This window comes from Coenobita brevimanus, chromosome 2 (assembly GCF_032717465.1).
Source record: "Coenobita brevimanus isolate Jiangsu-jjx chromosome 2, ASM3271746v2, whole genome shotgun sequence".
Lineage (NCBI taxonomy): Eukaryota > Metazoa > Arthropoda > Malacostraca > Decapoda > Coenobitidae > Coenobita > Coenobita brevimanus.
In genome coordinates this window covers 24382220-24393295 of record NC_136955.1, presented here as the reverse complement: position 1 = coordinate 24393295, position 11076 = coordinate 24382220, and the positions used below count along the sequence as shown (strand labels likewise).

General features: G+C 42.0%; 1 protein-coding gene across 1 annotated transcript; it reads left to right on the top strand.

The window, feature by feature from the left end:
* The first annotated feature begins 687 nt into the window (after positions 1-687).
* On the top strand, positions 688-1038 carry LOC145391911 (uncharacterized). Its single transcript, XM_080266406.1, has one exon. It carries the CDS (start codon positions 688-690, stop codon positions 1036-1038), a length of 351 nt encoding a protein of 116 aa, XP_080122532.1.
* The last annotated feature ends 10038 nt before the right edge of the window (positions 1039-11076 follow it).

Below are 11076 nucleotides of genomic sequence, written 5' to 3'. Positions count from 1 at the left end.
AGACGAGTGATAGTGGGCCTGGAAGAAACAATGGTAAACATCGTAAGCGCTTATGCTTCCCAAGTGGGTTGTGACGAGGAGGAGAGAGTAGTCTTTTGGGAAGAAATGGACCAGGAACTCAGCGAGACACCGGCGGAAGAGAGGTTGGTTGTAGAAGACCTGAACGGGCATGTGGGGAGGAGTAGAGAGGTGATCGAGAGAGTGCACTAAGGTTGGGGAATAGGGGTGAGGAATGATGAAGGAGAGAGGATTGTGGATTGTGCTTTGTCGTTTGATTTGGCGATTGTCAATACCTGGTTTGAAAAGAAAGTGAGTTAGTTTATTACCTACAGGAGTAGAGAAAAAGAAAGAGAAAGTCAGATTGACTTTCTCATGTGTAGGAAAGTGTGGCGGCACAGCACAGAGTGGTAGTAATGGATTGGGAGAGAAAGAACATAAAGAAAAGCAGACCTGTACAGTTTTCACCGAAAATCGAGTGATGGAGATTGAAGGAGGATGGGCTAAAAAGGGAGTTTAAAGAGTGTTGGATGAAATAAGATCACTCGAAGGAGTGCAAGCGTGGTGGGAGCACAACAGCCAAGTGATAAGGAGAGTGGGTGACGAAGCGCTTGGGAGAACATCCGGGAACCTCCTGGAGATGAGGAGACGTGGTGGTGGAACGATGAAGTGCAGGAGGTCGAGAAAGCCATGAAAGATGCGAGGAAGAAGTGGGATAAGCCTGGACGGCAAGAAGATAAGAACTACATGCGGGCTAAAAAGGAAGCAAAGAAGGCAGTAGTGAGAGCGAAGGCACAGGCGTTGGATGAAGTGCATGAAGAGCTGGAAACACCTGAAGGAGAAAGAAAGATCTATAGGACTGCAGTGGTCCGGGAGAAGGCAACCAAGGATTCCGCACAAATAAAACAGGTTATGGATGGGAATGGAGTGGTTTTAAGCCACCAAGATAAGATCAAGGATGGGTGGAAAGGCTATCAGGAAAACCTTTTAAATGGGGAAAATCCGAAGGTAGTCTTTGGAGACAGGATAAAATACCAGTAGAAGTGTGGAAGAGCTTGGGAGAAGGCTGGATTGATATGCTGTAGGATTTGATGCAGAAAATATACGGCCGGGAAAGAATGCCGGAGGAATGGAGAGATGGTGTTATCGTGCCTATCTACAAAGAGAAGGGTGACATCCAGGACTGTGGAAATTACGGAGGGATAAAGCTAACGTCCCACACAATGAAGATATGAGAAAGAGTAATGAGCAGAAGGATCAGGGAAGAAGCATCTGTAAGAGAGGAACAGTTTATTAATGCCGGGTAGGGAGACGACGGATGCAGTGTTTGCGCTTAGATGATGGAAAAACACCGGGAAAAGCAGAAGGGACTGCACATTGTCTTTATACATCTAGACAAACAGTACTATAGAGCCCCACGCCAAGAACTCTGGAGGTGTATGATTGAGAAGGGAGAACCGGAGAAGTACGTGAGGATGATCCAAGATATGTACAAAGGAGCAAGAACACAGGTTAGAAGTAGTGTCGGATTAACAGAATAAATACCACTTGGAGTTGGTTTACATCAAGGATCTTTAAACCTATACCTTTATATCTGATTATGGACGTGATGTCTCGTGGGATAAGAGATCAGTCCCCCTGATGCATGCTGTTTGCTGACGACATTGTTAATGCAGCACCAGCAGAGACGCAGTAGAGTTGAAATTAGAGCAGTGACGGAGGGCTATGGAAGACAGAAGATTTAAGGTCAGTAGAAAGAAGACGGAATACCTGATGTTCAACGGAGATCAAGACCTCGGGATTAGTATGCAAGGAACAAGGCTGAAGAGAGTGGGTAAATTTAAGTACCTAGGTTCGACGGTGGCTGAAGACGGAAATCTGGACGCAGAGATAACACACAGAGTGCAGTCAGGGTGGAATGACCGGAAAATGATGTCGGAGGTTCTATGTGATCGTAGAATCGGCGTAAAGGTTAAGGGAAGAGTATACAAGACGGTAGTAAGGCCAGCAATCATTGTATGAGGCTGAAACCTGGCCAGTGATGACAGCACAGGAGAAGCTGGATGTGGCGGAGACGAAGATGCTTAGATGGATGTGTGGAACAACTAAAGTGGATAGGATCGGGAATAAAAGAATAAGAGGAAAGTGGAGATATCTAAGAAAGTACAGGAAAGAAGACTGCAGTGGTAAGGCCATGTGATGAGAAACGAGGAGATATGTGTGGAGAGAAGAGTGATAGGGATGGAGGTACAGGGTAGATGAAAGAGAGGAGGACCGTATCTGAGGTGGATGGACAACGTAAGGGAGGATCTGAGAGAAAAAGAGCTGTCAGAGGATGATGTGTATGACCAGGCTAGGTGGAGGAGAGCAGTAAGAAACATCGACCCCACATAGCAGTGGGAAAAGATGTATAGAGAAAGAAGAAGAGCCACGCACAGTATTTTAAGTTATTCTCTCTAGCACCGTACAATTACATTTAGCTTAAAAATTACGTAAAAAAAAAAGACGTCTACTAGTGAAGGGTTTAGAAAGAAGCTCCAGTAACTCCTATAGTTATATGAAGTAGTAGGTGGTGAAGAGGACCATCCACTCATTCGATGTAGTGTTGCTTTAGGTGACACAGCACTGAGTGAAAAGTTAAATAGCTTCCTGTAACACATCAGATAATTTAATACTTTTGAGGGTATCCAGAATACTGAATAGTAGTAGTAGTAGTAGTAGTAGCAGCAGCAGCAGCAGCAGCAGTAGTAGTAGTAGTAGTAGTAAAGCAGTAGTAGTAGTAGTATCTGTAGTAGTAGTAGTAGTAGTAGTAGTAGTAGTAGTAGTAGTAGTAGTAGCAGCAGCAGTAGTAGTAGCAGCAGTAGTAGTAGTAGAAGTAGTAGTAGTAGTAGTAGTAGTAGTTGTTGTTGTTGTTGTTGTTGTAGTAATAGTAGTAGTAGTAGTAGTTGTATTAGTAGTAGTAGTAGTTGTTGTTGTTGTTGTTGTTGTTCATCAAGTACAATCTGTCTGACCGAGTAGAGCCATCAACCGCAGGCAAGCAACGCCCTTCCCTGGTCAGACAGGTGCATTGAGCCGATGTTCCTTTGCAGATGACAGCGCCTCGTCACAGCGAGGACTAGGGAAAAGTGCGGAAGTTTGTTTCCTGGATGGACGCTGCATTTGCGTCCCCATCCAGTTAACAGGTACACCATAGTATGTTCCATTTCATCCTGAGATATGATTATATGGTTACCACCCAGCGTTGTAACTGGTGTCCTGGGTTACAGGAAACAATTAGTCAAGTCAGTCAGTGTAGAGACATGTGGAGCAGAAAGAAGAGCAGCAAAAAGTGACAGGCAGGAAGGGAAGAAGTAGGAGGGGAGGAGGGCAGACGCAAAAATAGAATGATAAAGGTGGAGGAAAAAGTAGGCAGCACTACATCAAGTGAGTGGATGATAATCCCCTCCACCTAACACCAGGATGAGGCACGTAAGGGTTTAAATCCGATGGATGGCTAAAGTTTATTGGGGCGAGGCTGGTTACCCTGGCTGTCAATATCAGGACTGAGTAGCCTAGCCCCGTGCCCCTATGATCATGATGGGAAAAGAAAAAAAAAAAAAGTGGATGATGGGCGAATGGATGGTTACGAGAAGTGTCCCATAAACTGAACTGTAGCTTGTTTGTAGAAGGACTGATATAGAAATCACCATAAATTTTAGTTATTATTTTTTTCAGTACGGGGATGTTTTTCTCTACTTCTGCTACTTCCAGACGAATAAGTCATCCCAGCAAAGATCTTTCTTGCTGAAGGGGTTAATGAAGGCTATATTATGCACCTCCATATCAAAACGTCTCCACCGAGCTGATTTTAATCGTCTGGCGTTAGCAGTGATATAAAAGAAATGACATGATCGTATTGAAGGACTTATTCACTTCTCAGCGAGGCATCTCTCCTGCAGTTGCCTAAATTCATCTGATTGTATTCGTAGTAGTAGTAGTAGTAGTAGTAGTAGTGGTAGTAGTAGTAGCAGTAGTAGTAGTAGTAGTAACAGTACCCACAGGCTCACCTAAGCACGAACCCGGTGAATTGTAGGTCGAAGTTGCTCTTACCCACAGTCCACTATTGTCCTTCCATGTGGCAGGGAGGACACTGACGGACATTTGTACAACCAGGCAGCTTTACTACCCAGCCATAGCGGTGTCCCCACGTGTGTCTCTTTCCCCAGCACTGTACCAGCACAAATTACAGGGAGAATATTATAAGGGAGAACATTTCCATTAGAGATTGTACCTAACCTCATCACCACGAGATAATACCTAGGAAGAACAAAGTCACCTTGAAGCAAAAAGAATTAAATATTGATATAAGCCGTTGTCCCTGAAGTGGGTTAATCCTTCAACCCGAGGACTTAATTACATATATCACAAGGGAAAATGTTGTAATTCTTGACGAGTAAATGCTTCTCTCTCTCTCTCTCTCTCTGCATTCTCATCTTTCATTCATTTTCCCATTGATATAATATTTTATAGATTGCTGCAACATATTCTCTCTCTCTCTCTCTCTCTCTCTCTCTCTCTCTCTCTCTCTGTTTCTTCTTGATTTTGTTCTTGTTAGTGCTTGTTGTCACTGATCCCCCCCGCGTTTATTTCTGGCCCGATACTCTTGGGAAATACTATGGATGTACAGTACAATACCTGGGCATTTACTCTCGAAACACCTTCAGATTTTTATTACAGAATTTATAGTTACTCTACTGCCAAATATGGGAAAGAAAAAAATAAACAGAAGAGCCAACCCAATGACTGTCGCAATACCACCAGACATCAAAGCAAGAATCTCAGTTGAGGCACGTATCTCATTTTGCCTTGAGAGCAGTAAAACCCGCGTTCCTAAATGAGGATGCAAACCTACACGTAATGTCTTCTGTTGAGTCCTTTGCCTCTGTAATGTGAAACTGTTACACGTAGTAGGCCTACATGTTGCACTGGTCATGAATGCACTGGGCAGACTGTGAAAGAGTTTGACATCCAACCAGCAATGGACGCTACAATTGATAACACAAGATCGTGTATATCCTAACTTGTGAACGTCACTGTACCTAGCATGTTCGATTCAAAAAGGTCTTCTAGATTGTTTTTGTATGATTATTTATTACCATGAGTTTTAACACAAACAGATATACCCGTTCGGTAGCAAGCTCTTACCCCTCTTTATGTCCAACTTTCAAGTGTTAGAGTTAAGTTTACTCCCAGTCCTTAATGTATCCAACAGGTCAGCTCTGGGTCTGTCTTCCTCTATCTATATTTCATTCTGCTTATGACCTTCGGTAGTCTGTTGAAGGCGGTGTGTCCAGGCATCTAAAAACTAACGGATCTTGAATTTGGCTCTGTTTCTCTTTTTTCTTTACATGGAGGGAAGAATCTTGTGGGCTACCAACCTTTAGTTCCTTCTACCTTAAAAAAAGAAAGAAAAAAAAAGAAACAAACCTTGGGACAAGTCACACGGCTGTCCTCAAATGTTGCTTCTCTAGTTTTCTATGTTTCCTTTTTGTGTTTTCGTTTCTACTCGCGATCTTGACCACAGCATAGCTCATTTATTTCTGGGCTGTTTGGCCTGAAGCTACTATGCATATCCATGAGCCCGGTATTTCGAAAAACCTTGCTCCTAGTTCCAATTTAGGCCTATATATATATATATATATATATATATATATATATATATATATATATATATATATATATATATATATATATATATATATATAGAGAGAGAGAGAGAGAGAGAGAGAGAGATAGATAGATATAGAGAGAGATAGATATAAATAGAGATATTTTTCCATCCATCCCTCCATCAACCATTCTTTTTTGCCGCATCAGGGACGTAGGGGCCAAACGCTATGCTGCTCAGTCCAGACATTTAAGACAAGGATGATCAGCCTCATTCGTCCCTGAGTGGCATTATGTGAACAAAGAACATTAAACCCCAACCACCGGCCAAATGGAAATCCTCACAGGCTCCATCCGGTTGGAGTGCTTTAGTCCACCCTACCACTGAGCGTCATTTGATCCTATGGTTACTACCCAGTGTAATAAATGGTTTCCTGGGCAATAAGAAGTAATTTGGCTTGTCATTCATTGTAGATTCACATGAAAGCAGCACTACATCGAATGAGTGGATGATGGGCGAGTGTATAAAATGCCGGAAGTGGAACCACCATCTATATCCAGACACATGTTCTATGAGGCAACGAACACGGTTAAGGTGCAGGTGACTTTGATTCGGACGTGCTCTCTAGACAATTTAATTCTGTGATTCTTTTCATATGTGTTACAAATTCAGGCAAATATATGCGTTTACACAGAAGAGGCAGAGTCTGAAAAATGCCATGTTGCCTCTTCACTTCTCTGAACCTTGCAATCACCAGGAAATCTTACCCAGCTGCACAGAGAATCTTCAGTCAGGAAGGAATAATTATACCCTTCTTTGAACCATTCTAGTCACGATATCCACAAAAGTAGTAGTAGTAGTGGTAGCAGTAGTAGTAGTAATAGTAGTGGTGGTGGTAGTAATAGTAGTAGTAGTTGTTGTTGATGATGTTTTTGTGTTGCTGTTATTGTTGTTGGCGTTGTTCTTGTTGCTGTCATTGTTGTTTTGCTATTGGCGTTGTTCTTGTTGTAATCGTAAAGTCATGTGGGATATGAACCCAGTGGACTGCTGGCTTAAGCTGTCATCCTCCTGCAGTCCGCCATTCTTGTTTTGGGGAGACGAAGTTCAGTGACGTTCATGCAACCAGGCAGCTCCACAGCCTGGTTATATCAGTGCCATCACATGAAGGCGTCCCTCTCCAGCATCGGAATAAAATAAATAAGTCATCATATATAAGAGTTTATTTTTACCAGACAACAGCTGGCTTCGTCTTGGAAATAAGCAGCTCCGTACAAGGGCGTAAAATAAACGTGTTCTCTATAAGGGTGAGATACTCGGCACCCTTATATGAGGCTGGGTGTCTGGCAAAGAAGTGGAGCCCTATTTATCAAGGATCTTAACTCTGTCAGGCTCCTAGGATTCATTCTCAGCTGAATGAAGTAGACTAACAGAGCTGTCTCGACCATTAACACTAACAGGTTCCTAGGACTCAGTATCAGATTAATGAAATAGTCTGTCGTTAGCTTGGCTGCAGTACTAGAGTTGTGCCGATAATGAGTGGTTTATTACACTATCATGCTTCTAGGACTTCCTCTCAGCTGAATAAAATCGTCTGGCGTTACCTGAAATAGAATTCTAAAATCGTCTAACCATGAGAGGGTTAATGGTGACGGAATTAACACACTCTGACATCAAAGACTCGCTCCCAGCTGAACGAAATCATCTGATGTTAGTTGAAATAGAGTGCTTTATTTGGCACTGTGAACTCTCAGGCTCCTATAACTCTCAGCTGAATAAAATCGTCTGGCGTTAAATTCAAGAAAATCCAAGAGAAGACGCACCCACGGCAGGCAAGAAACACTGACTCTAATTTTCCTACGACCCACTCTCACCTGTACCAAATTACCTTACATTAGCTAGATCAGAATGTAGAGTTGTCACAAGCATAAGAGGGTTAAATATGCATTCTTTAGCATATGAGTTACGAGTATTTACAGAACATTCTCATATTATTAATCCTTTCATTTAGATCACGAGTTTTTCACTTTCACGAGGCCACTTTCAGACGATTTTATTTATTTTGGTGACCACTTTTTATACCAAAGGGTTAAAGAAGACCACAGCTTTACCCTCAAGTTAAAAAAAAGTCCTCCCTAATCTAAACAGTCCCTTGAAAATAGCAAGATTAAAAAAATGACTGGAATGAACTGAGATTGTGGTGGTGGGTGGGGAGGGATCATCAAAGTGTTGTCTGTGGATATGGATGGTTTAGGAATAATGATTTTAGTACAGTGAAGCTTCATTTCAACTTTAACTCGAACAACAACAGCAAAAACAAATAATAATAAAGTATTCTTTACTCTCTTGTACCTGGCATCTTACGACGCAGGTAAAAAAAAAAAAAAAGATGGAAAAGCAGAATCGTGAAAGCGAGAAGGGAAGTGAATTTAGAAGGAAATAGGGGACCAGAGTATTGGTGAGAGAGAGAGAGAGAGAGAGAGAGAGAGAGAGAGAGAGAGAGAGAGAGAGAGAGAAGGTATGTAAGAAAGAGAGGAACCGCATACTTGTGAGAGAGGAGAGGAAATAATAGACAAGAGTGAGAGAGAAAGATAAAAAGAGCAAACGACAGTAAGAGAAAGAAAGAGGAAGTGAGTGACTTAAGAGAGTGAGGGAGCAGGAAGGAGGGTAATAAAAGAGAATGGAAGACGACAGTGGAGGGAGTGAGACAGCAAGAGGAAAACAGAGGCTGATGGCTGTGCAAGACAAGTATTGAGAGAGAGAGAGAGAGAGAGAGAGAGAGAGAGAGAGAGAGACAAAGACAGAGACAGAGACAGACAGACAGAGACAGAGACAGACAGACAGAGACAGAGACAGAGGCAGACAGACAGACAGACAGACAGAGACAGAGATACATAATGTGTGTGTGTGTGTGTGTGTGTGTGTGTGTGTGTGTGTGTGTGTGTGTGTGTGTGTGTGTGTGAGAGAGAGAGAGAGAGAGAGAGAGAGAGAGAGAGAGAGAGAGAGAGAGAGAGAGAGAGAGAGAGTACAAAATAGCCTGGAAGCAGTTCTGTCACGGCTTTCTCAATGTCAGGAAGGGAGGAAGACGTCGAAAATGGCAAAGATAACGATAGTGATGATGATGATGCATTGTCATTATACCAGAGAGTGTGAGGAGGATCCAAAATAGAGGAAAATGGAAAGCTCAATAGTAGAGAATTATGACAGGAGTGTCCAACGCAAAATACTGAACACTTCTCACACTTATAATTCTTTCTGCCTGTCGTCCAACCCTTGATTGTCTTCAGGAATACAGGGATCCTCGATTATGCTACTCAGTCCTGGGATTTAAGGTGAGAATAATCATTTGTTTTTACTCCTGGATGGCAGTGACATTATGTAAGCCATCAACCCAATCATTCCTCAGATGTCAGACCTAATGTACCACATCCAGTTGGGGCGCCTAACCCACTGAACCTGCAGGCATTTATGTGGTTAAATTATTGCTGTCCAGCGAAAGAAATGATTTCCTGGGCTACATAAGACTATTTGGCTAGGCACGTCACTCAGTGCAGAGTCAACTGAAGGCAGTGCTATAATACATCAAATGAGTGGATGGCAGGTGTTTCGAATTACTACATATTAATGTCTAACAATAAATCGATTTATCTATGCATTTATTTATCACTATGTCTATCTATTTAGCAATCCATATTAAGACACTTTATATCCGGAAGTGAATCGCCTCCATGTCACTCTGTCCGCCATCAGGATTCCCTCCCTCCAGCTCGCACTCTCCTCTCCCATATACCTTTCCACCCCATCCCTGCACATCATCCCCGGTCTCCCTCTTACGCTTCCTTCTCCACTTCACTCACATACACTCTCCTATTCAGTCTCTCATTTTCTTTCCTCAAGGGCAAGCCATATTTCAATCCTGTGAAATTAATCCCTTCAGCTCTAGGATGTCCCATTCGTCTTATTCTCTCTCTCTCTCTCTCTCTCTCTCTCAACCCTTTCAGTCCGATAATGCAAATTATTCTTATATTTTACTTATCTCTCCTACCAGACGATTTTCCTCAGTATCTTAGCATTAACGGGGTTAATAAAAGCAATACCTAACCCTGTTACCTATAAAATTCTCTCCTGATCTAAATAAAACCAGTGCCTCATCCACGCCCACACCAGCAGACTGAGTAATCCCCGCAACACATGAAAAACTGCTAAGCATGTATCAATATGAGGCGCTATTTACAAACTACGTTATATAAAGAGGTAAAAATATGTCGTCTGTTTCAAAGGCTTAAGGGATGTTACATAAAAATAAATCACTAAAGAACAAGTGTTACGAAATCTCCCGAGGTAATGGCAACACGAACCAGGTCACGATACTGTCTACCCCCTGACCTGATGTGACCTGAGATTTGTTGATTCGTTTCTCCTTGAACGAAGATGAGGATTTCTTGATTTTTTCTTGACCTGACGCGTAAACTCCTTCAAGATGGTGGCTTTCCTATCCCCCAAAAGGAGGATGGGGGATTGTAAGGGCAGGGCAACGTAAGCCTGCAGTCCACCGCGTTCACATTTCAGGTGAGACTAAATCCTGAATAAAAAAAGGTGATGACCTTCTCTCTCTCTCTCTCTCTCGCATTCATCCTTTTTATTCATTTTCCATATAATTTTACGTTTTTATAGATGCCTTATCATATTCCTACTCCATCTCTCTCTCTCTCTCTCTCTCTCTCTCTCTCTCTCTCTCTCTAGTTTGCCAACCCAATATTCAACTTCATTACATAGTTAGTCTCTCCATTACACCCATCAGTCAGAGAACGTCATTTTCCCTCTAATATTCGTACCCACTGACGAGAATACATAACTTAGGAAATGACTGTAGAGCTGAAGGGGTTACATAGAGTTTTCTTTAACTCTATCACCATCTGAAATAATGTTAGAGCTTGGGAGCTTCACTTCTCTCTGTCACCATCTGAAAATACTTTTATACTTGGCAGGGTTACTTAGAGCTCCATTTAACTTTATCATCTATAATAATTTTAGAGTTTAGGAGTTACATAGAGCTTTCTTTAACTCTATCACCATTTGAAATAATGTTAGAGCTGGAGGTTACATAGAGCTTTCTTTAACTCTATCACCATCTGAAATAATGTTAGAGCTGGAGGTTACATAGAGCTTTTTTTAACTCTATCACCATCTGAAATAATGTTAGGGTTGCTGGGGTTACATTGAACTTTCTTTAATTCTTTCACCATCTGAAATAACATTAGAGTTTGGGGGTTACAAAGAGCTTTTTCAACTCTATCACCATCTGGAATAATGTTAGAGCTTCGGGGGTTACATAGAGCTATTTCTAACTCTATCACCATCTGGAATATTTATAGAACTGGGGGATTACATAGACTTATCTTTAACTCAGTCACCATCTGGAATAATTTTAGAGC